The sequence below is a fragment of the Pogoniulus pusillus genome, chromosome 38, assembly GCF_015220805.1.
Source record: "Pogoniulus pusillus isolate bPogPus1 chromosome 38, bPogPus1.pri, whole genome shotgun sequence".
Classification (NCBI taxonomy): Eukaryota; Metazoa; Chordata; class Aves; order Piciformes; family Lybiidae; genus Pogoniulus; species Pogoniulus pusillus.
The window spans coordinates 3,179,686-3,206,609 of record NC_087301.1 but is presented as its reverse complement, the minus strand read 5'-3'; the positions used below and the strand labels follow the sequence as shown (position 1 = coordinate 3,206,609).

Here is a 26,924-nt window from a genome sequence, read left to right as displayed (position 1 = left end):
GTGTGGCCAGAGATCGTCTCACAGGCATTGAGATGCACTTTTTGGGCTCAAGAAATACTTCACAGGATCATAGAATGCTTTGGGTTGGCAGAGACTTTAAACTCCTTTATCTGGATCCTACAGCTGGGGCAGAAGGCTTACAGCAAGCTCAAAGGAGGACTTATTCAAGCAGCAAGTAAATACAGGGTGTAAGTTACAAGGTCAGGGGTGTTGTAAAGGGGGAAAGTCAATGTGTGGCCAGAGATCGTCTCACAGGCATTGAGATGCACTTTTTGGGCTCAAGAAATACTTCACAGAATCACAGAATGCTTTAGGTTGGCAGAGACTTTAAACTCCTTTACAGTCATTTACTTAAACTGCCAGGTGCTGAATGTTGGGAAGGTGCAAAGGTATGGGCAGGAGATGTTGCCTGTGTGCTTGCTTGGTTTGGAGTGCTCAGTGCTGGGCACAGGACAGGATCCAATAATGGTCTGCACAGGCTTTGTATCTGATCTAATAGAGCACATCTCAAACACTGCAATAAAACCAGAAAGCAGATCAGGATGCTCACAGAGAAGTTTCTTTCAAGCAAGCACAGGCAAGAAGAGACTTTTCTATGTGAGTAATGTCTGAATTAATTCAAGCCACCTTGATCTAAGAGAAGAGAAGAGAAGAGAAAAATGATGGGGACTTTATTCAAGTGAGTAGACTTTTAAGTGCCAGTGGCTTGCACCCCAAAATGCTCCTGCAGGTCATCCCCTATGAATGGGATAGAGATCTAAAGATAATGAGCCATAAACTCAGCATACAGTGCCAGGTATTTTCAATTCCTGCCACAAACTGAGGGATGGAAGCAATTTGCAGTCCATTTTTGTCTCCTTAATTTAGGGCTTATGACTAAGGACAGAAGCTGATAAGAGTGGCATAAAGACACTAAGATTTAATAACCAGAACATTACAACTTGAATTCGATTTTGTTCATAGTCTCTAAGGTTTTAGGATAGACTCCAGTTGTTTCCTTAAGCTTTTCACCCTAGCCAGGAAGGATATGGATTGACTACTCCACTCTGGTGAGACCTCACCTGGAGTACTGCATCCAGTTCTGTAGCCCCCATTACAACGATGTGGAGATGCTGGAGTGTGTCCAGAGCAGGGCCAGGAGGATGCTCAGAGGGCTGGAGCTGCTCTGCTGTGAGCACAGACTGAAAGAGTTGGGGCTGTGCAGGCTGCAGCAGAGGAGGCTCCCAGGTGACCTTCTTGTGGCCTTCCAGGATCTGAAAGGGGCTACAAAAAAGCTGGGGAGGGACTTTTGAGGCTGTCAGGGAGTGGCAGGAGTAGGGGAAATGGAGCAAAGCTGGAGGTGGGGAGAGTGAGGCTGGAGGTGAGGAGGAAATTGTTGAGCAGGAGAGTGGTGAGAGGCTGGAATGGGTTGCCCAGGGAGGTGGTTGAGGCTCCATCCCTGGAGGTGTTTCAGGCCAGGCTGGATGAGGCTGTGTGCAGCCTGCTCTAGGGTAGGGTGTCCCTGGGCACGGCAGGGGGGTTGGAACTGGCTGCTCCTTGTGGTCCCTTCCAACCCTGACTGATTCTGTGACTCGATGACTTTGCTATTTCAGATGAGATTCATTGATTCTTAAATAATCACTTGATAGCAGGAGCTGTGCCATTAATAAAGGGGGGAGGGGGAGGAAAGGAAGTAAAATTACAGGATTGAGGAACTCCAATAATACAAATATGAAAGGGCTTTTAAAATACCTCAAAGGTTATTATGCCCTCAACAACATTGCTGATTTTTTTTTAAGTGAATCATTTCATTTGAGTCACTTCCCCTATAAATTACATACTTAAAAACCTGCTGATGTTCTCTTCAGTACATACAAAAAGAGCCCATTTGGGATATTTTCAGGCAATTCATATTTTATTTTAACCTGAGGAGCCACACAAGAAAATTCAATTATAGAATCATAGATTCATAGAATGGGTTGGGTAGGAGGGGACTTTAAAGATCATCCAGTTCCAACCCCCTTGCCATGGGCAGGGACACCTCTCACCAACCCAAGCTGCTCAGGGTCTCATCCAACCTGGCCTTGAACATCTCCAGGGAGAGGACATCCACAACCTCCCTAGGCAACCTGTGTCAGTGTCTCACCACCCTCAGTGTCAAGAACGTCTTTCTATTCTTCAATCTTAATCTGGTGAATTACCAAATGGGTTTAAACTTGAAGAGGAGAGATTGAAAGTGGATGTTAGGAAGAAATTCTTGACCAGTGAGGGTGGGGAGATAGTGGCACAGGTTGCCCAGGGAGGTTGTGGAGCACAAGAGAGGGAGGGTGAGGAGACACTGGCACAGGTTGCCCAGGGAGGTTGTGGAGCACACACAGGGAGGATGAGGAGACACTGGCACAGGTTGCCCAGGGAGGTTGAGGAGCACAGAAGCACAGAATGTGATCAAAGATCACATTCTGTGCTTCTGTGCTCCACAACCTCCCTGGAGATGTTCAAGGCCAGGTTAGATGAGGCCTTGAGCAGCCTGTTCTAGTGGGAGGTGTCCCTGCCTATGGCAGGGGTTGGAACTCCCTTCAAACCTAAACCATTCAAATGGCAGAGGTTCTGTAATCATATCAACACCCCAGATATAAGAAGAAGAAAGACCCAAGACAAGTAGAGATGTTTCTATCCTTAACAGCCCTCACCCAGAATACTTTGTACAGTTTCATTATTGTTGGTTTCTTTCTCAGAAGCATCAGCAGCTCCTTAGGCAGAGAATTTATAAGAGGCTAAAATCTAAATTATGCATCAAAAATAGGGAAAAAAAAACAAGGGGAAAGAGGCAACTTCAGGGTAATAATTCATCTCAAAAATAACTTCAAATGCTTTAGTTCTGAGCAGCAGCCTATAGCTGGAAACCAGTGTCCAGGCAGCAAAGATAGCAGAGGAGAAAAAATTACTCTTCTATACAAAAGATAGAGATCTTTGTTTTCAAATCTGGCAGCAGGAGAGCTGTATCCTGGCATCCTGAGTCTATTTGAAGGACTTATCTGAGGGGCTAACGCTTCAGAAGGGCACTAAACAAACTAGACAAGTCTTGCATGCAGGGCAGTCAGGCTTGCAGGACTGAACGTGACTGGATATCCAAAATAGATGTTGCAAAGCAGCAAGGCAGGAACTATGTGAAATTGTCTTTCTTAAAGAGACAAAAAGAATCCCTTCTGCTTAACAAACACATCACTCTAACAGGCTTCCCAGAGAGTTTGTGGGGTCTCCTTCTCTGGAGACTTTCAAGACCTGTCTGGATGTGTTCCTCTGTGATCTGTGTTAGAAAGGATTGTCCTGCTCTGGCAGGGGGGTTGGACTCAATGATCATCTTGGGTCCCTTCCAACCCCTAACATCCTGTGATCCTGTATGATCCTGTGATAACAGAGCCCAGGGCAGATGTTTGGATGCAGTCCCTTCTAGTTCTCTTTCATAGAGTGGGTTGGAAGGGACATCAAAGAGCATCTAGTTCCAACTGCCCTGTCATAGGCAGAGACACCTGAGCACAGGTAGCTCAACGCCTACTCCAACCTGGCCTTGAACACCTCCAGGGATGGTGACTCCTTCACCTCCCTGGGTAACCTGTGCCAGTGTCTCACATCCTCCCTGGCAAGAGTTTCCTCCTCATCACCAGTCTCAATCTGCCCTCCTCAAGCTTCAGTCCATTCCATCTCACCCTATCTGCTGCCCTGAGTCTCCTCTTCTGCAGGCTGCACAGCCCCAGCTCCCTCAGCCTCTCCTCACAGGGCTGTGTTGAAGTCAAGCCTGGCTGGAGCACTTAGTGCCATGGTCTGGTTGCTTGGCCAGGGCTGGGTGCTAGGTTGGGCTGGATGAGCTTGGAGGTCTCTTCCAACCTGCCTGATTCTATGATTCTGTCACTACAAACCCTTGTAAAATGAGTGCCAAATAATGGAACTGCACATCTCAGAACAAACAGGATGCACATGTACACAAAGTCTGGCTTTGCTGCTCAGACTGAGCATGGTAATTTGGCAGGTGACACAGAATGGTCTGTGTTAGAAGAAACAGTAATGATCATCCAGTTCCAGCCCCTCCCATGGGCAGGGACACCTCCCACTAGACCAAGCTGCTCATCCAACCTGGCCTTGAACATCTCCATAGAGAAGGCATCCACAAACCCCCTGGGCAACCTGTTGCAGTGTCTCACCACCCTCATTGTAAGGAATTTCTTCCTAGTCTCCAGTCTAAATCTCTCCTCCTCAAGCTGAGGACCCTAAGTCTAGTCTTAAATCCACCTCCTTGAGCTGTTCTACACCCTTCTACAGCAGGGATCTAAATTTACTACACTGAAACCTAGAGGTGGGTGAGCTTCTACCAGTAATGTCATGGTGCTTTTTACAGGGGGTATTTAGCTGAGGATAAAGAAACTGAATCACACATAAAAGCTGCTTGCATGGCTGAAGGCAAAAGATCTTCCCCCTCAGCTCTTTTGCTGAAAACTATGAGTAGTTTTTCTCACACAACTGATCTTTTCTTTTCACTGTCTGTATGTACTCATTGGAAAGCACTGCAGTGTTGTTTTGGTGACAGCACTGCTGCAGGGTCCCAAGATACCATCACACTGACATCACTGCAGGAGTTCACAGTGCCACAGGGAATTTGCCATCCACATGCCCAGGAGAAAAGGAGAGACTGCACCGAGCAGAGACAGAGAAAAGGCAGAGACCAGCAAAGGGCAGGAGAACTTTCCCATGTCAGTAGGTGATGCCCATGTCTGGACAAGTCATCTCACTTTTTCCAGGCAAGGAGGAGAGACAGGCACTTCGAGAGCATGAGTCATCTGACATTTGAAATGCCTGCCCTCACCAAAACTAAACATGCCCTACAAGTGCTGCCTCTAGATGCAAGTATCTGCAGTGGCAATGGCTCTATTTCAAAGGAGGGCTGCCACCACCACAGGATCCACTCACTTCACTCAGACTACCCACAGAGCAAGCAGTCGGTGCCACCGCTGCTGGGTTGCTGGAGAACCTCCCTCAACCTTTGCTTGAGGCAAAAGCTCATCCTGGCACTGCTGCCCTATCAGGCTTGCTGACTGTCCACCTTTGCTGCCATGAAGGAATCAATCAACTTGAAATTTCACTAGGCAGAGGAAAGGGAGAGAAACAGAGGCACAGCTCAGCGATGAGCCTCCCAATCAGGATGATGTGGATTCTCCTTCCATGGTGTCTGTTTCCCACTAGCAGCTGGCACTGTAAGCCAGATTCTGCTCCCAGGAACCCAGATGGAGTCACTCCAGATTTGCTGTGAATCCAGCACACTTTCTGGGGATTCCTGCCAGGAGTTTGGAACTAGATGATATTTGGGGTCCCTTCCAACCCAAACCATTCTATGAATCTGTGAAACCCTCCCCTTGCTGCCAGCTCTGAAAGCTGTGGATGTAGCAGCACAAAGGCTCCCATTCAGAGTGTGTCACACAAACCAAGATGGGTTTGGACCTTTGAGACCTCCAGTGTCAACCTGGCTTCTCTGCTGCTCACATGAGTGCAAGAGAACCACGTGCATGGTCCTGCTCTGGCAGGGGAGTTGGACTTGATGATCTGTGAAGGTGCCTTCCAACCCCTAACCTCCTGGCATAACTGAGAAGAGCAGATCTTCTCCAGCTCCCTTCACACTGCACTGGAAGAGTAAAAAGTGCAAAGCACTTGTTTAGAATCTTAGAATTGTTCTGGCTGGAAAAGCCTTCTAAGATCACTGAGTCCAACCACTGACCCAGCCGCACCTGGGGCCATGGTTTAAGGGCCATAGTGGTGTGGCCACTTGTTTTTTGAACACCTCCAGGGATGGTGACTCCACCAGCTCCCTGGGCAGCCTTTCCCACTGTCTGGCCACTCTTGCTCCTAATCTCCAACCTAAACCTACCCTGGCACAACTTCATGCATTTCCTCTCCTTCTGTCACCTGATACTATGAAGAAGAAATCAACTCCTACCTCACTGCAACTTTTAGGTTCTCCCCTCAGCTTTCTCTCCTTGATAGACCAACAAACCACATTTGGTTTTGGGAGTGCCAGATACAGAATAATAGCAACAGAGAGAGCAAGAACTCTGAGAGGTGACTTTAACATGCAGCTTCTTATCTCTCATGCTTTGGTTCTCATCAGGGCTGTGCTGCCAATGAAGGTCTTAACCATCACAATAATCAGATTCACATCCTTCACCAGTATCAGGGGCTGCAGGTAGATGTCAGAAGCTGGTAGCAGATTCATCCCTTCCTCTTTTACTGGAGTTTCTTATTTTCCTCTTGTGCCTGGGCTTACTGCTCCCAGGGAACAGAGTCACATTGAAATCCTACCAGAATCTCTGATCATAATGTAAGGAGATTCAACAATAATCACTGATTAAAAAGGAAGAATGAAAAGAGTAAGAGCTGGTGGCAGGATTGCTAAATACTGATCAGTGCTGTAAGACAGCCTTTGATTCTTTTAATTAATTATACATTCCCTCATACTTTGTACTGCTGTTGACTTAATTGGACTCCTTATTTTTAGACAACTCTAGCAAGAGGGAGATAGGGTATGGCTTTCAGAAGCTCAGCTCTAGCCTAATTCTGCCTCTTTCAATACCACTGGGAGCAAAATTAGGCTAATGCTGAGCTCTTCTGAAAGCCTCCTGGTCTCCATGCAGTTTAGCACAGAGCACATTTTTCTGGCTTGCAGGATGGAGTAATTGCTATGCAGTTTGGTCTGTCCACACAGGGATCCATGCAGAACTGGGCTTAGCATCTGTGAACGTCTCAAAACCTTAATGCAGCAAAAAAGGGTACTGAGATCTGTCTCCTACCAGCAGAATTTGCTCTAATATTCACCTAAGCTTACAGAGTCAGAATCAGTCAGGGCTGGAAGGGACCACAAGGATCATCTAGTTCCAACCCTCCTGCTACAGGCAGGGACATGGCATCCTGGCCTGGCTCAGGAACAGTGGGGCCAGCAGGACAAGGGAGGTTCTTCTGCCCCTGTGCAGCACTCCTCAGGCCACACCTTGAATGCTGTGTCCAGTTCTGGGCTCCTTAATTCAAAAGACATGTTGAGGTGCTGGAATGGGTCTAGAGAAGGACAACAAAGGTGGCAAGGGGCCTGAAACACAGCCCTATGAAGAGAGGCGGAGGGAGCTGGGGGTGTGCAGCCTGCAGAAGAGGAGGCTCAGGGCAGAGCTCATTGCTGTCTACAACTACCTGCAGGGAGGCTGTAGCCAGGTGGGGTTGGGCTCTGCTGCCAGGCACCCAGCAACAGAACAAGGGGACACAGTCTCAAGTTGTGCCAGGGCAGGGTTCAGGATGGATGTTAGGAGGAAGTTGTTGGCAGAAAATGATTTGCATTGGAATGGGCTGCCCAGGGAGGTGGTGGAGTCACCGTCTCTGGTGGTGTTGAACCCAAGCCTGGCTGGGGCGCTTAGTGCCATGGTCTGGTTGCTTGGGCAGGGCTGGGTGCTAGGTTGGGCTGTCTGAGCTTGGAGCTCTCTTCCAACCTGCCTGATTCTATGATAGCAGGCACAGGCAAAAAGCAGCTAAGAGGGGGATCAGTTGTAGAAGATTTGCAGCATGAATAACTTTAGAAACACACCCCCACAGCAGCAGTGATACTCCAGCGTGGGGGAGAGCTGCGCCATGGGGATGAGGTGATAGTAGCGCTTATGTCCGTCTGTCTGTCTGGCAACACCTGCCTGAAAAGATCAGTCTGGATAACAAGGTCTCCAAGGCAAGCATCCAAGACTTAGCCTCCTACACAACCCTGGCAATAGGATGGATGGAGCATGCCTCCACATGGCAGATGCAAGCGCTGAGGTGAGCGAGGTGCTAGCTGCCTTTGGTGACTGGTAAAGGGAAAATCAGGAGAGAAAAAAGCAAATGCTTTGTGCTCAGGCAGCACAGCTCACCTGAGAAGCCTCACAGTCAAAACTTAACTAAATGTGCACCCCAAATCTCCCTCTGCTTAGGTACCCAAGCAATCACAGGCTCACAGGATGTCAGGGGTTGGAAGGGACCCAAAGAGATCATCCAGTCCAAACCCCCTGCCAGAGCAGGACAATCCTACCTAACAGATTACAGAGGAACACATCCAGACAGACCTGGAAAGGCTCCAGAGAAGGAGACTCCACAACATCTCTGAGGAGCCTGTGCCAGTGCTCTGGGACCCTCAGAGTAAAGAAGTTCCCTTGTGTTGAGCTGGAACCCCCTGTGCTGCAGCTTCCATCCATTGCTCCTTGTCCTATCCCAGGGTGCAGTGAGCAGAGCCTGTCCCCCACTCCTGACCCCCAGCCCTCAGATAGTTATAGACATTTATTAAATACCTTCTCAGTCTTCTCCTCTCCAGACTAAGCAGTCTCAGGTCCCTCAGCCTTTCCTCCTCAGGCACTGCTCCAGTCCCCTCATCATCCTCGTAGCTCTCTTCTGAACCCTCTCCAGCAGATCCCTGTCCCTCTTAAATGGGGGAGCCCAAAACTGAAGGCAGTACTGAAGATGAGGTCTCACCAGGGTAGAGGGGGAGGAAAACTTCCCTTGATCTGCTGGACACACTCTTCCTAATACACCCTAGGATCCCATTGGCCTTCTTGGCCACAAGGGCACATTGCTGGCCCATGGAAAACAGTCACAAAACCTCGGTGGTCACATTGGCCAAGCAGGTGAGTAGGAGAGGCAGAGGACAGGCCAGGTTATGTCTCTGACCTTCACACACAGCACAAGCTTCTCTGAGGCAAAAGGAGCAGGGTCTGCCTCCTTACTTGCTTCTAATCCGTTGCTCCCAGTGCCTGACTTGTTCAGTGTCAGAAATAAAAGTGATGATGGTGAGAGGAGAAGAGAGGAGTAGTTATGTAACATAACTCAGCTGTGGGACCCACTTATCATCAGCTCTTGGTTCGAAGAACAGAGGAGCCGAGCACCATTCTACTCTGCGCTGTAAAGCTGACACTGCTTAGCCCCTGGGGATTCCCTGAGGCCAGATGAAACTGTGCTAAACACTCTTTAAGACCTTATGCTGCTTGCAGTCACTCATATGGCTCAGAAGAGAGTGAATGATTGGGAAAGAGGTCTGGCAAGCTGATTTGCTATGACCTGTACTATGGTTGTGCCCTGCTGAGGTCTCTGAGCCTTGTGCCAGGTCCTGGGGAGTGCTGCAGCTGCAGAGAGCACTGTAGGAAGTTTTTTGCAGTGAGGGTGGTGAGACACTGGAACAGGTTGCCCAGATTGGTGTTCAAGGGCAGGTTGGATAAGACCTTGAGCAACCTAGGCTAGTGGGAGGTGTCTCTGCCCATGGCAGGGAGGTTAGAACTGGATGATCTGTAAGCTGCCTTCCAACCCAAACCATTCTATGAATCTATGAACAAACACATCCTGGAGCACAGAAGGGTGAAGTTATTCCTCTGTAAACAGGAGAACTAAGCACTAGAATAAACAGTGCACCATGACACCTGCTTCATCTGGAAGCCCTCAACAGCAGGCTGCAAACTGGCTTCAAGGAAAATCCTGGAGGGAGGGGATCCTGTAGGGAGGGGATCCTGTAGGGAGGGAATCCTGTAGGGAGGGGATCCTGTAGGGAGGGGATCCTGTAGGGAGGGGACCAAGCAGGACCATGCAGTGCTGCAGGCTGTGCCAGATCCTGGGTCGGGTGTGCTGCTTTGGGGCTTTTAGTGAGGAAGTGGGAACGTTAAATACATTCTTGCTCCAGCAAATGCACATCCATTTGTTATTTGCTGGCATTAAACCCCCAGGTTTTTGGTGAGCAGGGGAAAGAAAACTCACTTTTATCAAGGCAAACACTTGCTTTAAATCTATAGATATTCTGCTGGAAGAAAGAAGAGACTCAAAGCTTTGATTTGCTGTAACCTTCCAGCACCTGCTTTGCAGAAGAGCAGTTGCTCTGCCTGGCTGAAGCCTCTAAGTACATGCTTGAAGTTAAATGCATGCCTAAGGACTCTTTGGTGTAGGGATAATTGTTAAATCCAGGTCTCCTTAAGGTTTTCCTATTTCCTTTGTATTTTTGCAATTCCCTCACCTGTTCTGCAAGAATATGATCAGATACAGGGGAGAGAGAAAAGCAGACCACACTGACTGGAAAGTAAAACCAGGAGAAGTATGCAGGGAAATATTCCCACTCTGTGGTAGAATTTTCTCATTGCATTCTCAGATCCTTCTTTATCTTATTGATTCTCATTTTGTCACAATTCTTCACTTCCTGTTCCCTTTTAGACTTCAAACACACATTTGTCCTGTGGCTCTTTATTTAACCTTTCCATGCTTAAAACCTTTCAGGTGCCTTTGCCTAGATACACTTCAGATTACTTAACCAGGCACTCCAGGGGCATTTGTAACATATAACCTGGTCTTAAAAGGTCAGGTCTGGTCAAGAGTTTTTGGCTTCTCATGGTTATTAATGTTATGGCAGCAAAATTGTTGTACTCTGCCACTTGAGGCTGGTAAAGGACAGGTACTTACACAGCAATTCTTCATTCCAGTTTAGATCTCCCACCTGACTTTGGTGTACAGCTCTCTCAAAAGCATCCACATTAGCCTAAATTTCCTTCCTCTTGCAACAAGAAGTAGAAGCAGCAAGCCAAAGCTGAGCTAACTTTCAGTTTTCCATGTAAGGTTTTGCTTCATCTAACTGCAGGCTTCCTTATGCCCCAGGCTGGGGGTTTACTAGCAAAGACTTGTGTCAGCTGAGGACCACAGAACCATCTGAAAAGACCAAACACAGACCCAAACTGAATTTCAGACTGAAGCTTGCTACTAACTTCCCCCCCCCCCCAAATGGAAAGTCTGACATGAGCTTTAGTTTACTGGTTTAACCACACACTGCAGAATCTCAGGCAAGAGGCTGAGACCTGTGTGCAGTTTCTCACCCCAAGGTGGGGTATTGTGGCCCTCCCAACTCCAAGATTATTTGGGGGGATGGGGAGGGTGTTTTAGCCTTGAGTCATTGGCAAGTGTGCCTCATCATCTACTGCATTAGTCCTCCTTTCCCCCATTTTCTACAGCACTTCAGGCCTCTTGCCCAGGTCTCCCATACAAACATTGACATAACTCACTCCTACCTGGATGGCAAGAAACAGTGAGCGAGGAATAATTATTTCAAGTAGTATTGCAAACAACAAGGCCTGAAAAATTTCCTGAACAGAGCTGTCTAGAGCAGGAGGCTATTCTGAGTATCTCTTTTTCCCTTTAACCCAACTATCTCAGCACTCCACCCTTCTTCCTTCCACCTTCCTTAATTTCTTAGACTTCCTTCTTGTTGCTTTGCGTGAGTCTATTTTAGGTGTGGGATTGTGGTTAGCTTCTTGCCAGGCATCTACTTCCCATTTTCTGCCTCCAGGGTTTGCCTTTTCAGCAAAGATGTGAGTCCATTGTTTTAGACAACGTGTAAGAGTCCTCATTGTAAACAGGCATTGCCCATAAAGAAGAGAAAATAAAGTGTCAGGGTGAACACAGTCAGACTCTTCCAAATGCAGTCTAAAAAGTGACCAATGCAAAGAATACCAAATGAAGCTTGCAGAGTGCAGCTGTCAGGACAAGGACATCTTCACCCTTCCATTGCTGGCAAACAGATAACTCAGACTAGCCACAAAACATCATTGCTTTGGTGTCAACCATCACCTTCTCTCACGGTGGGAGATTATTCTACCCCAGACACTGACCAAGTGTAAGATTAAATTCCAGATGCTGAGGAAATTGAATTGTGATCTGTTCCTGCTAGATAGAAAGGGATGGGAACAGTGAGTGGATTTGGCTATGCAGGCCCCAACCTGATGCTTCACCCTCTTTGAACAAGCCTTTGGGAGCATTGCTTCTAAGTGGATGATGTGATCCAAATCTCACTGCCCTCAAGTCTGAGCAAGTTCAGGCTCTCCCTCTGAAGATGTGCATGACACAAGGACTCTAACCTAGAAGGAAGTTTGCATCACAAGTTCCATCACGAGACCAAGTAGCTCAAAGCTTTGTTTTCAGTCTCTACCTGTACCCTGTTGATGATGCTCTGTGCTATTTCTACCTGCCTCTTCTCTGTTGGGCTGGGAAAGCTTTCTCCTTAGCTGTGAGGCTTTGCTTCCTCTCTGGACACCAAGCCAGAAGCAGCTATGGATCTGTTGGAGCATAGGAGAGCCCTGCAGAGGGACCTGGCCAGGCTGGATGGGTGGGCAGAGGCCAATGGGATGAGATTGAACAAGGGCAGGGTTCTACACTTTGGCCACAACAACCCCAAGCAGCGCTACAGGCTGGGGACAGAGTGGCTGAGAGCAGGCAGGCAGAGAGGGAGCTGGGGGTGTTGGGAGAGAGGAGCTGCAGAGGAGGCAGCAGTGCCCAGGTGGGCAGGAGGACAAGGAAGGTTCTTCTGCCCCTGCGCTCAGCACTAGTCAGGCCACACCTTGAGTGCTGTATCCAGTTCTTGGCTCCTCAGTTGAAGAGAGATGTTGAGGTGCTGGAAGGTGTCCACAGAAAGACAACAAAGGTGGTGAGGGGCCTGGAGCACAGCCCTGTGAGGAGAGGCTGAGGGAGCTGGGGGTGTGCAGCCTGCAGAAGAGGAGGCTCAGAGCAGACCTCATTTCTGTCTACAACTACCTGAAGGGAGGTACAACAACAGAATAGCAACAGAACAAGGGGACACAGTCTCAAATTGTGCTGGGAGAGGTTCAGGCTGGATGTTAGGAGGAAGTTTTTGGCAGAGAGAGTGATTGGCATTGGAATGGACTGCCCAGGGAGGAGCTGGAGTTGCTGTCTCTGGAGGTGTTGAAGCAAAGCCTGGATGAGGCACTTAGTGCCAGAGAACAAGGCCCTTGCTGGCTGCAGGGCTTCAGTTCTGGTGCAGCACAGCATCACCAACCCCACAGAGCAGCTCTCTGGCAAATTGTGCAACTGCACCGCCCCCAAACTTCCTGTTTTGAAACCCCAAGAAGCTGGAAAATGTTAACACTGGCACTTTAAAGTGCTACTTGGGCCTTTTTTCTTTGGCTTTTTTTTTTCCCCTTCCTAAAGATCTATCTGATGGTAAAGAAAAAAAAAAGAAGTCTACACACAAAGAAGTAAATTGGGGTTGTCTTTGGGAACCAAGTGCATTGGGGTAGTCTTTGGGAACCAAGTGCAAGTGGAGATACACAGAATGGGTTGGAAGAGATGTTAAAGATCACCTAGTCCCACTCCCCCTGCCATGGGCAGAGACAACTTCCACTAGATCCGGTTGCTCAAGGCCTGATCCCACCTGGCCTTGAACACCTCCACAAAGGGGGCATGCATGACCTCCCTGGGCAACCTGTTCCAGTGTCTCACCACCCTCACTGTGTAGAGTTTTTTTTCCTGATCTTCAGTCTAAATTTTCTTCCAACTTTAACCCAGACCCTCTTAGCCTATCTCTACAAACCCTTGTAAAAAGTCCCTCCCCAGCTTCCTCGCAGGCCCCCTGCAGGTACTGGAAGGCTGCTATAAGGTCTCTTCACAGACACCTTTTCTCCAGGCTGAACACCCCTGGCTCTAGCAGCCTGTCCCCATGGGTGAGGCTCTCCAGCCCTCTGACTATCTTTTCAGGGAGCCTCAAGGCAGGCAGACCACAGCACAGCAGAGCATCCATAGCAAAACCATCACCTGTGTGACACTGGGTAGCTCACTATCTCTCCACCTCCTATATCTCACCCTCTCTGATTTGGGGTGCGTGGGACATGCACCATCACTGTGACAGTTCCTCTGGTGCTACCAGCTGGAGCTATGCTGGGCACTGTGGCCACTTGCTGAAACAGTGGTCTCCAAAAGAGAGCTGTGCCACTCAGAGTAAGAGGCCAGGTGACAGATGGAGAGGCAGGTGCTCGTGAAGGGGCAGCAAGACAACCGAGATGCACATTCACCGGGCACCATGCGCCACCGGCAGCCACCTGGCCCAGCATCCTGCCCTGGCAAGCCGTGTGGCAGAGCCACGCTGCCTAAAACCCACCTGTGATGGGAAGAAAGAGAGGCCTCAGCTATAAAAAGACCTTTATACAAAAAAAAAGAGAGATGGGAAATCTCTGTCCCATTCCAGCTCAGTTCTGCCTAGGAAGAAGAGCAATTAGGAAGAAGAAAGCTTCACATTTGTCTTGAACTCCTTTCTTTCCAATCAGCCTGACAACTGCTTCCTTTCCTGGCTATCACTGGAACTCCAGATGGTACATTTGAGGATACTTAGACCTCAGACTTGGCTCCTTGCAAAGACCTTGTCTTCCTGGATAGCTAAAAATGTGTCACTAGCATTGGGATGAATGCTTCTGCTCTCCTGCGCTGCGCTGTTTGAATAATGGAGCCTTGGTCATTCTGCAGCATTCTGGCCAGTGTTAAAATTAGGCATTTGAATTCAGCTGAAAGACAAAAAGTGCTGATTTGCTGGAGCATGTTCAGAGAAGGGCAACAAAAATGGTGAAGGGTCTGGAGAACAAGTCTGATGAGGAGCAGCTGAGGGACCTGGGGTTGTTCAGCCTGGAGGAGGCCAAAGGGAGACCTCATTGCTCTTTACAACTTCCTAAAAAGAGGTTGCAGTGAGGTGAGGACTGGTTTCTTCATTGTAGGAGGTGATAGGAGGAGAGGAAATGGCCTGAAATTGTGCCAGGGCAGGTTTAGGACATTTTTGTTATGGAAAGACTGATCAGTCACTGGAATAGGTTACTCAGGAAGGTGGGGGAGTCAGTGGCTCTGGAGATGTTCAAGACAGTGTGGCCATGGCACTTTGGGACATGGTTTAATGGTCACAGTGGTGTTGGGTCAGTGGTTGGACTTGATGTTAGAGGTCTTTTCTAACCAAAATGGTTCTATGAATGTGGTCTTTGAGTGTCTTTGTGTTATCTCCATTGGGCTATTTTGCTAATAGCCAGGATTCAGGAGGCTGAAGATGAGGCAGCAGTGTGCCAGGTGGGCAGCAGAGCCAATGGCATCCTGGGCTGGCTCAGGAGCAGTGTGGCCAGCAAGACAAGGGAGGTTCTTCTGCCCCTGTGCTCAGCACTGCTCAGGCCACCCTTTGAGTGCTGTGTCCAGTTCTGGGCCCCTCAATTCAAGAGAGATGTTGAGGTGCTGGAAGGTTGATTCTATGATTCCTTAACCCTGTCACCCCCTCCCAGTGATTGCTCTGTATCAAAACTGTGAATGTTTCCAAATCAGCCAGCTGAGGTTCTGCCAAGTCCTATGGTTTCATCAGGAATTGTGAGACATTATCTACTTCTATCTCCAGCTTCAGGACTCCTGCTACTTTTCAGGGACTGCTGCTCAAACAAACATTTATTCATTTGTACAGAAGGAGAAATGGAAGAGAACTAAGCAGGCAGACAACAACTGCCACCCAAAAAGAAAAACAGCATGATGACTGTAAGCAGAAGTAATGAGGGTAGATTCAGACAGGACAGTAGAAAGAAGTTCTTTCCAATGAGGTTGGGGAGACACTGGAACAGGTTGCCCAGGGAGGTTGTGGATGCTCAATCCCTGGAGATGTTCAAGGCCAGGCTGGAGTAGAAAATGTCTTTGCCCATGGCAGGGGGGTTGGAACTGGGTCTTCAAGGTTCCTTCCAACCCAATCTGTGAATCTGAATCTGTGACAAGGTTTTGCATGTGAAACTGAAGGGAAGAATAAAAAGTCCATGTTTGGTCAAGGACTTGTCAGTGTGAAGCTAATGATGGGACTCAATGAGCTTGAAGGGCTTTTCCAATCTAGGAGATTCTGTGCTTCTCTGACAGAGGAGTTTTGATGGTGTGTGACCCATTTGAACCAGCCAAAATACCTGTGCCTTCCTTCCCCATCACAGGAGTACTTGGTGGATTGGCTGGCACCTGGGGGCTCAGGGCTTGGACATGTAAGCCCATGGCTTATAAAAACCAGCACTGTTACTCTTCTCAAGAAAACAATCTCCTGCTTCCTTTTCACACCCTCTATCGCTTCCCAAATGTTAAATGCCTGCTGCATTCCTGCCTTTATCCTGGACCCTTTTTACGAGCCTGTACTTCCCCTTTCTTTTGCTGCAACAAGCCAGCTAAGCAGAGGATTAGGGGAATGACTTGGTGTCCATGTGCTAAAGAAAGGGGGGAGGGGGGGAATCCGCCTTCGAAACCTTACATAACTTAGCAAAACAAACACCTCAAACAGAGACACACGCCCAGGCCATCACTCCTTGCACTTAAAAATAACCATCAGCATCATGTGGCTGTGCAGTTTGCCAGCTGCACTGTCCTCTGAATTCAAATTCAGCCTTTGAAATGATGGAAACAGAAAGAAGCAGAAAGAAGCACAAAGCAGTGCATTGCCCAAACTCGTTTTGGAGAGCGTTTCCAATTTCCCTGTTTGCTATCACCAGAGCTTGGCTGGGAATAAGCAGTCAGCCCTTGGGAAAGGAGGAGGAAGAGAAGTGCTGAGCCTCTATCAGGCTGTCAGGCACCTTCTATAAATATTTGTGTGACCTACAGGATGTAGCACAGCTTGAAACCTTGCAGCCCCTGTAGCCACTGAGCAGTTCCCCATCCTCCTCTGGAGGTTCCTGTATCTCAGGCAAGACCTGGGTCTTCACAGAGCTGTGATCTGCTTGCAGCATTCACTGACCTAAATTTGGGGTTGTTGTAGGGAACAGCCTGTTCCTAAGGGCAGCCCAGGGTAGAGCAGTGACCTCACGTTTGGTGGGGGCTGTGGCTGCAGTTGGAGGCAGGCACTTAAACACGAGGACTTTATGTCCTCCATCGTGGGTGCAAAGCAACAGAAGGCAGAGCTGGAAGGATGAAAGCCTAAGCTCAGTGATGGGGAGAAAAATAATTCCTCTGCTGTGCACTTAGGTTAAAACACCAAATTTGGGTTTTTTTTTCCTCTTTCCCCCTTAAACTGCAGTAAAGGAACCTACCCAACCCCCTCCTCTAAACAGGAACTTGATCCCTGGTGATATCTTCCTGTCCTGCCCCTATTTATAGAACTAAGGTCACCCAAATAAGAACAGAAATGGCATCATATGATTTTTGGTGACCAAATGAATTCTGCATATTGAGAATTCAGAGGAACTCATTCGACTCACCCAGATGAAAACTCATCAGGCCAGAACACCTCCCTGTGGGCATTTCTTTGGGTAGAACACACAGAAAGATCAGTACATGCAAGGGGCTACAAGAAAGCTGGGAAGGGACTCTTGACAAAGCCTTGTAGTGGTAGGATGAGAGGGAATGGATTCAAGCTGGAAGAGGGCAGATTTAGACTGAAGATTAGGAAGAAATTCTTTACAGTAAGGGTGCTGAGACACTGGAACAGGTTGCCTGGAGAAGCTGTGGACGTCCCCTCTCTGGAGGTGCTCGAGGCCAGGTTGGATAAGGCCTTGAGCAAGCTGGGCTGCTGGAAGGTGTCCCTGCCTGTGGCAGGGGGGTTGAAAGTGGATATCTTTAATGTCCCTTCCAACCTAACCCATTCTGTGAATCTATGAACAAAACCAATTCATGAGACACAGGTATTTGGAATTTGGGTATCTTGCCCTACATAGAGAAACTGAGACCATTGAATGGACAGACAAATGCTTGCAAAACTGTGCTTCAGTGTGGAATGTGTCCCTGAAAGCCTAAAGCAGAGACATTTCCACTGCTGTGCTGCTAATGGCATAAACAATTGATGGCAAGTGGAAAAAAATAAGGGACACATAAATGTCACTTGCTGGGAAATGTGGAATGAACACACAGTCACAAGAAGCTGGGAATTCTGCTGCTTGTGCAAGGATGCACAACTGCTTCCCCAACACACAGGGCTTCAACTCAGGACCTCTCACACATGACCGAGTTTGACTTCGTTTTACAAGGGGAGGGCTCCTGACCTATACCTGGGCTCACAGGCATGCTCCAAACAGCAGCTACAGCCACCTCTGCAGCAGACCTAGATTTTGTCATTCCCTGAAGCCAGGCAGCATTTCCCTTTCTATTCTTTGATTGTAAAGCAAAGAGAGACTGCTAGGAAGTCAAGCTTTAAGAAGATACCTACTTGAGTATATTTTTACACAGATATGGATTTAATGCACACATACAAGGAAAAATAAAAGTGCCTCCTTTAGACTCCTAAGAGAAATACTCTGTTTGACAGCCTTCATCTTTCAAACTCCTTTGGCATAAACCATGATCCTTAATTCCTATCTCATCATGTCAGGCAGTCCTTCAAACTGAACCCAGCAATGAGCAGAGCCAAATGCTGCCATCGTGCTTAATAATGCACTTTCCAAACCCTTTTTATTTACACAGCTCAATCTTTCATGGGCCAAAGATTCAGGGCTACTTGAAATGATGAATTCATCCCTCCGAGGGGCTTTGTTCACAGATAAGTCTGTCTAGGCTCGAGGCACAAAACCAAAGGGAAGATTTAGTCATTCCCTTTCCTTTACAGGCTGCCTGCATCCTTCCATTGCTCATTCACAAATCCCTCGGTGCCTCCATAGGCAGACAACCTGTAGGTGGATCAGAGGTGGAGGCTGCTGGTAGCATTTTCTACAGCCTTTGTGAGCAGGAGCAGGCAGCAGAGCAAGCTCCCCCTTACAGAGAGAAGCCAGCTCTGCCCACAGCAGGGGCTGAAGCTCTTCTTATTATAGCAAAGGCAGAGCCAGTGGAAATGGGGAAATTCAGCCCCAAGCAGCAGCCAGAGGGGGCAGCTTTTTATGACTTAGACATTGCTCCTGGGGAACAAGCAGGCTCTCTGGACCTGAGGGCTGAGAGCAGCTGTGTGATTCAGCCTTGGTCTGTTTGAGCAGGAGGAGAAGCAGCAGTTGCCTGCAGCAGTCTCTGCTCTGTGCATGCCTGAAGGTCCAGCTCTGAGGGCTTGCACATAGAATTAGAAAGATTGTTTTGGTTGGAAAAGACCTCTGAGATGATCCAGTCCAACCACCAACCCAACACCACCATGGCCATTAAACCATGTCCTAGAGTGGTATGTCCACATGATCCTTGAGCACCTGCAGGGATGGCGACTCCACCACCTCCCTGGGCAGCCTGCTCCAGTGCTTGAGCACTCCTGCAGCAAAGACATTTTTCCTAATAGCCAACCTAACTCTCCTCTGGCAAAATTTGAGGCCATTTCCCCTTGCCCTATTAACTGTTCCTTGAGAGAAGAGGGCAACTCCCACCTCAGGCCAGCCTTCTTTCAGGAAGCTGTAGAGAGCAATAAGGTCTCCCCTTAGCCTCTTCTTCAGAGTAAACACCCTCAATTCCCTCAGCTGCTCCTCACCAGCCTTGTTCTCCAGACCTCTCACCAGCTTTTTTGCCCTTCTCTGGACGTGGTTCAGCATCTTAATGTCCTTCGTGTAGTGAGAGGCCCAAAACTAAACATGATACTTGAGGTGTGGCCCTGAAACATCTCAGCCCTTGCAGTCCAGGCTGACCACAGTGGAGGCTGGAGACCCTGCATGGCCAGGGTGAACAAACTCTTCTTTTCCACCTCAGCACACAGCTCTTCACCCCCAACCCTTGCTCTTGTCCTGCTTGCATTAACTTTCCCTATCTCAGTCCCTACACTACAGCACCACTGGCAGCCATACACAGCCTCCTTTCTTTCAGCTGGACTGGAAGAGGAAGCTGAGCCCTTCCAGAGGGAGGATTTCTGCGTGGTGCTTGTGAGACTGAAGGTTCTCTTTCTGGTCAGTGCATCATTGCCCATTACAGCCATTGCCTCTGAGCTAAGTGGGATTTTGCCATTACATTTTATGTTTATTGATAAGTATTTCCTAACGGAATCGACATTCCTCAGTTGCCTTTTCCCCCCTATCCTGAGATTGCAGGAAGTCAAAAACCCTTCAGCAGTAATGAGTTAAGTTCTTAAGCGTGGCAGAGCTGTGAGCTCTCCCATCAAGTGGGCTGGGCTTAGAATGGGCATCATTTGCACATGAATATGTATGCCAGGGCAGCGACAGCAGTTCTGCTGTTATGCTGCAGGCTAAAGGGTCAGCTGTTCCTAGCAATATTTTGATGCTCTTTAACCGGTGATTGAATGGAGAAAGACTTTCCTTGCGACTTGACATTGAAGAGTGTCACAGGGAGGTCACTGGGACTGAAGAATCAAACGCCTCTGATTCTCTGTGGTAGCTAGAAATCACTGGAGTGCTTTCTGAAAACACTGTTAGGGTCTTCTTTCCCCTTCCCTGAACTCTCCATCTCCACCTGCAGTTGGACACAGCCTCGGCCTTGCTGTCTGTTCAGAACTGCTTTTGCACGTTGCTAAAGGGTTTTCCTGTACATCACCTCAGAGGCAGCAGAAGTTAAGAGATGGAGGAATTGGGTAGCTCAAAGGACTAGTAATGCTGCACAGAGCTTTACACCTCCTGTCCGTATCCAACTGCAGTTTTTGCCTGACCAGCAATGGTTAACTCTACTGGGCCAGCTTGGTAGACTCTGAGAAATAAACTATTTTCTGGCCTTTTTTTGGGTTCTTCTCTCATGCATCTGCATCACAAACCCACTTCTCACCACCAGCTACAGTACTACAGCCAAAACCTGCTACCCAGCATGGGTAAACTCGAGCACCTAAGCCATAGTTAGTCACCTAATTAAGTGACCTGCTTTCCTCAGGAGCAGAACGTGTCTTCCAGCTCTCACTGCACTCAGCAGCTGCAAAAATTAGGCTGCTTTGTAAGTGGTCAAACATAGGTGTGACTGGTTTTGGGTACTCAGCTTTGAAAGAGTTGATCTTGACAAGGTTGGAGCACTTGGAGGTCCTCTCCAGGTTCTTGCTGGTGGCTAACACTGGAAGGTATTTGGGAAGGACTCAATGCATGTCCTGTTTGGGGACCAAGCAGAGGTTATCCAGTGACTGGCACCATTCCCAGCACTCAATAAGAAAAGAAAAAGAAGAAAGTCACTCAGCTTCAGGTCCTGTGATAAAAATATACCTTGGCTTTTGTTTGCTTTATGCAGTTTTTCCTCCTTGCACTGAAAATCAAATTGAAATGGGAGCTTATTGTCCCTACGGAAGAGGGAGGCACCTCTGGAAACCACGGATGAACAAACCTGTGTGGGGCCCAGTCTAATATTTTGTAAGGCTCTTTAGGGTCCCAGGAGCACAAAAGGCAATGAAGAAGGAGCTGCAGTCAATTCCAGCAGAGCTCTATTGTGTGATTTGTTCCAAGGAAACATCAATTCATTATGTGAACAAGTCAACAAGGGTGGGTGGCAGAACCATCTGTCCTGCTAGATTGTGCATGACTCCTTCAGAGATCTGCTCTGGGGTCTGGAGAGAGTAAATAAGGAGCGAGAGCCAGCTTGTCAGCCCTCACTTTTTGTAACAGGAGAAGCTGCTCATTTCAAAGCCAGAGCTTTAACTGGGAGGGTGTTTGAAATTCACTGCCTAGGATGCAACACAGACAAACAGACCTCAGTAGCAAGATGTATGGTTAGGAGAGTCACGTTTTAGTTGTGTTTTAAAGAGCATAAACAATCCAGGCAAGAGGGGAGGTGAACTGAGCAAAGGCAACTTAACAGAAAGGGATGATGAAACCAGGGCAGGGATGATCCACAGTAAGCCAGCTGAAGCAGCTGGACGTTGCTGGCTCAAGGAGCAACCTCCCTGAAAGGGTCCCAGCCTGTGCAAGGGAAAGCTTTTTGCTCTTTGCTCTGGTCTGAACTACTTTTCAAAGCAAAGCAGTGGCTTTTTTGCATGATGCATGTGAGCCAGGCTAGGGAAAGGTCAGCAAGATAGAACAGACCACACTACAACGTCAATCATGCAAGGTAGAGCCTCCCAAAAGGCAGGTGCTTGGACTGGCACTCTGCTGATCTCAAACGGGTGCTGGCAGATAAGAGCAGCAAAATGCTTCAGGAGGAAGTATTTTCATAATCACACGTTTGCAACACAGCCCCTTTTTGCAGCAGCATTATCTTTCTACCTTCCTCTTACTCTCAAATGAACAAAAATCTGTATATTCAAAGGGTGGAGAAGCCAAGGGCAGAGCTGAAACTCAGCTGAGTCAACACCACGTGTCTCTGAGGTGGTGGGTAACAGTGCATATTCCCACACGCTTCTCAGAGGGCTTTGGAAACTCCTCACTGCAGACAGAAGGGTGACAGAGAGCAGCAAGCATCCTACACAGCACTATGGGCAGAAGTAACAAGTTATGGAGGGTGCTGGCTGCCCTAATCCTAAAGCCATGAGCTGAACTTTGGAGCCACAATGCTCTTCCATCACTTGGAGTCGCTTCCTATAACCAACCAGCAGCATCTTCTCACAGCAGATAGCCCAGGGTGCACACCACACTGATCTTCAGTTTGCCTTCATAACACCTGAGGCTCTGGCTTCTGCCCCACAGCCCTAAGGTTTCTCTCTCCTTTTCTGGCTCCTTCGTTCATATTTTTGGCTAAATTTTTATGCCACTTGGATTCTGGGTGAATTCCTCATTTTGGCAGTCTCAAGTGCTACAAAGCTGAGCTGATCTACAGCTGCATTTCAGTGCTGCCATTGAGCATTTGGAAAGCACTATTCTGTGCCTGCACCATGCTGGCTTGTCCTGCAACTGCAGAACTTGCTGAGCAGAAGACTTGGGCCTTCCTAGCTGCAGTGAAGAGAGATTTATTGGCATCCTGAAGGGAAATCAGCAAAAAGAGCACTTCCAGTGCAGCCAGAACTGAAGGGAGGTAGCACATTTGGGCAGTTGATTGTAACCTGAAAACCTCTGGTTTGTGCCCTCTGGTGGCCACTGAATTTTTCATGCCCTGCACTTCCAGACTTGGACGTTTTAATTGTTGAGCAAATGAGCAGCAAAGTGCTCAGTAAATACCAATAGCTGCTGCTTCCCTATGCAGACAAGCATTGGGCCAAGCAGGGAAAACCCAGAGGTCCCTGTCTAATGCAGGGACAGGTTGCATGGCTTTGCTGCTCAGGCTGAGTATTGTAACTTGGCAGGTGACATAGAATGGTTTGGAAGAGACCTTAAAGATCATCCAGTTCCAACTCCCCTGCAATGGCCAGGGACACCTAACACTAGATCAGGCTGCTCATCCAACCTGACCTTGAACATTTTAGAATCACAGAATCAAGCAGGTTGGAAGAGAGCTCCAAGCTCAGCCAGGCCAATCTAGCACCCAGCCCTATCCAATCAACCAGACCATGGCACTAAGTGCCAGATCCAGGCTTTGCTTCAGCACCTCCAGGGACAGCGACTCCACCACCTCCCTGGGCAGCCCATTCCAATGTCAATCACTCTCTCTGCCAATAACTTCCTCCTCACATCCAGCCTGAACCCTGCCCTGACACAACTTCTAATCTCCAGCCTAAATCTTCCTTCCACTAGCTTCAGTCCATTCCCTCTTGTCCTGTCATCACAAGCCCTTGTAAAACATCCCTCCCCAGATCTCCTGTAGCTCTCTTCAGGTACTGGAAGGCTGCTGTAAGGTTTCCCTGGAGCTTTCTCTTCTCCAAGCTTACCAGCCCCAGCTCCCTCAGCCTGTCCACATAGAGGAGGTTCTGCAGCCCTCTGATCATCTTTGTGGCCTCATTAGGACTTACTCCAACAGTTTCATGTCCTTCTCGTGCCGGAAAGAATGTGGGAAACAAAGCCCCACAGGGGAGAGCAAGCCCCAGGGCTGAAGAAATCAATCTGGAAAGCATATCCCACAGATGTCCAAAGAGAATGCCAGCAGGTTAAAGCAGTAGATGTGACCATGGCCATCGAAGGCAGCAGCACTGAAATGCACTTCTCCTTTTGCTCTCTCTCCAGACAAAAAGCGCTGGCATCGACAGGCGGAAGAAGCGTTCAAGCAGCATGCGACTGGTTGGTATGAAGTAATAAATGTTTAAAACAATGAGTAAGAGGAATCAGTGAATTTAACGTTCACCATGAAGCCATTAGCCTGTGGAATGTGTTTAAAACAAGGGCATTATCTGAAAAGCACTTGTGAGAGTGAGTGGGAGGTTACTGAAGTGCTGGAAATCAGCAAGCCGCAAACAAGCCTTGTCTGAGAGTTTGTGATCCTGAGCAGCACCAACAAGAGAGACATGAGAGAGAGAAGCCACTCTTCTCTGCACCCCAGCACCTGAGCAGAAATCTAAGAGCTGCTGAGCAATTTCTAGTGCTCTCCTCCCTGTGTTTCATACACTGAAAGGCAGAAAGGCAGAAGTGGTGACCTGGGTTAGATCTTCAGAGCCTCAGCCTGAAACTACACTGCAATTTTCTGTCTTACTTAGCAGTGGTAATGGGCTGCAAGTGAGGCAGGGCACCTCTGCCTGGCCTGCTGGAGCTGCTTCATTTCATAACAGGGGAACAAAAAGGGTGTGAGGGCAAGGCAAGATGATTTGGTTTAAAATACATATGCCTTTACCTGCCAATCTAACAGCTCTTTCTCCCCCCAGGCTGTTCTCCCATGTGGGTGACCCATTCCTGGATGACACCCTGCCCCGGGAGTACGTCCTCTACCTGCGCCCCACCGGGCCCCTGGCTCAGAAGCTCTCTGAGTTCTGGCAGCAGTCAAAGCAGATCTGTGGGAAGAACAAAGCTCACAACATCTTCCCACATATCACCCTTTGCCAGTTCTTTATGGTAAGCCAGAGCTCCTCTTTCCACTGCCTTTATGCCTGCATTCATGAGCAGCCCTTGCCAGGCGCAGCCTGCAGCCATGACACGCTTCATTCGGTGGCTGCAGAAGGGGTTGTGCTGGGAGGGGTTGTTGCCACTGCTGCTGATGCCTGGGCTTCTTGAGGAGCTTACTGGGCTCTAAAGCAGGTTGTTTCCAGGGGAAAGCAGCAGCAAAACCCTAGGTTCTCCTAACCTTAAGTAATAGTTAATGGGAAAATAGACTGGGGGAGGGAAGGGGAGGTTAGAAAGGTTATTTGGGGATAGCAGATCCAGATTTGAGGACAGAGAAGGAGCAGATGAGCTCTCAACGTACCTTTTCCTAACACCTGTTTTTTCTCACTGCATTACAGCAAAAGGTAGAGCATTCACACCCACACACCCAACCCTCTCCCTTTCTACCAAGAGCTAACCACAGGTGTAAGGAATGATTCTCCCTCTGAGAAATGCTTCTCCTGTTCTCTCTGGCAGTGTGAGGACAGCAAGGTTGATGCTCTCACTGAAGCTCTGCAGGCCACTGTGATGCGGTGGAAATGCAAATTCCCTGCCCCTCTGCCTTTGGAGCTCTACACATCCTCCAATTTCATTGGGCTTTTTGTCAAGGAAGAAAGTGCTGAGGTGCTCAAGAAGTTTGCTGCAGACTTCGCTGCAGAGGCTGCTTCTAAAGCAGGTGAGTGACTTCAAAGAGCTCACAGCTTGGTCAGATCTTGAGCATTCTGAGAACCCAAAGTTTCCACGGCAGAATGAAACCGAGCTCATTAAGCCACTACTCTTAACTTTTAGAAGTGGCCTGAAGACTAAGAGCTCAAGAAGGAACACCTCACAGGGTGCTTTGGGTTTCAGCGCTTACTCAGTTCGAAGATCACTTTACACTTAATCTCACATGTTATCTCCTGAAAGGGAAGCTGACATTTGTGGTTCTTTAACCTTTCAGATCGATGCTTTGTCTGCCAGGCTGAGCATTTCCTGCTCTACTCACCAGCTCAAGCCACTGCCACAAAACGTTCCTCAGCCACTTAAAGGCTGTGTTCGTTTCTGAGATGCAAGTGGAGCTTTGTGACAAAACCCCAGGTGCCCTGGGTACCTAGAAGGGAACCCTTTTAAACCCCAGTACCAACACATGGTTCCATTGCCTGGTCCTCTGCTGCTTCTAGATGGGGGAACCCCTGTGGAAGCAGGGAGAGGAGATAACCAGAACCAGTAATCTCCACCGCTGAACAGATTCTCTGGGTGTCCTCTGAGTACCTCCAAACTTAGAAGTAAGGACAGCAGTGGAGCACTGTAATAGCTCCCTGACTAATCCTCCCACTCTCTGTTGGTGTAGCGCTCAGCCTGCACTAATCACGGCACAATTATAGTCCTTCATTAGCACAACATTAATTTAAGTTCATCAAGATAGAGCAACTCCTGAGCCCCTGGGCTGTTCCATGCTACACAAACACCTCATGACACCACGCAGGACAGCTGCAAGTCTCTGCCTCTGGCCCAGAGCAAGGTGGTTCACACCTCTGAACTGCAGAGCTTTCACCTCACAGTGACCTACAACTTTCCTCCCTCCAGAAAAGGCAGAAAACTGCTGTTGCCTTTACGGATGCACATTGTGCAAGGCAGCAGCAGGCAGACAGAGACTCTGCAAAGCCTTTTTCAGATGCTGGCCTACAATTTGTTCCACTTGAGCTATCTCACGAAGCTCAGCTCCTGTTTAGAGGCGATAGATGCTCTTCCAGCTCTGAAGAGCTGCTAATCTCGCCACTCCTTGCTGCTAGCTGACATCTTCTCATTGCAGACGTTCACGTGGAGCCCCACAAGAAGCAGCTCCATGTGACACTGGCCTATCACTTCCAGACCAGCCACCTGCCCACGCTGGAGAAGTTAGCACAGAACATTGACGTCAAGCTGGGCTGTGACTGGGTGGCGGCGATCTTCTCCCGAGACATACGCTTCGTTAACCACGAGGTACAGCTTTGCAGCTTGCTTCAGTCCCACAGGTTCAAAAAGGGACATTATAAATGGAACCTGGCAGAGTTGTTGGCTGTTCGGGCTGTGTTTGCAGCTCAAGAGGGTTCAGGTGATGGATGAGAGCTGTGTGTGGGCACACAGCACAGACTACACAGGCAGTAAGGAATTTCCCTCAGGTCCCACACAGACACCTGGAATGTAGATGTCCCACACCCCACCAGTCCTCTCAGCCAGCAGCCACTCTGCCCCTTGCTTGTGCTTTGTACAGAATCACATGCAGGCTGGCAAAGCCCCTCAGGAGCACCAAGTCCAACCTAGAACCCTACTCTACAAGATTCACCTTAAACCTAGTCCTCAGCACCACATCCTAATCACACATCCAGGCTGGGTGTCTCCACCACCTCCCTGAGCAGCTCATTCCAGTCCCTGACCACTCTGAAAAAC

The 26,924-nt window shown here is 48.6% G+C and overlaps 1 protein-coding gene across 2 annotated transcripts in view; it reads left to right on the top strand.

The window, feature by feature from the left end:
* The window catches only part of UBASH3B (ubiquitin associated and SH3 domain containing B), an 83,730-nt gene that overhangs the window by 33,376 nt on the left and 23,430 nt on the right, over positions 1-26,924 (top strand). The window contains exons 2-5 of one of the 2 annotated variants that reach the window (XM_064173241.1): positions 23,670-23,723; positions 24,302-24,488; positions 24,993-25,191; positions 26,308-26,477. In XM_064173241.1, coding sequence (XP_064029311.1) covers positions 23,670-23,723; positions 24,302-24,488; positions 24,993-25,191; positions 26,308-26,477 — 610 coding nt within the window. Of the gene's footprint in view, positions 1-23,669; positions 23,728-24,301; positions 24,489-24,992; positions 25,192-26,307; positions 26,478-26,924 lie in introns of both variants that reach the window. The other variant, XM_064173242.1, reaches the window with a different exon arrangement.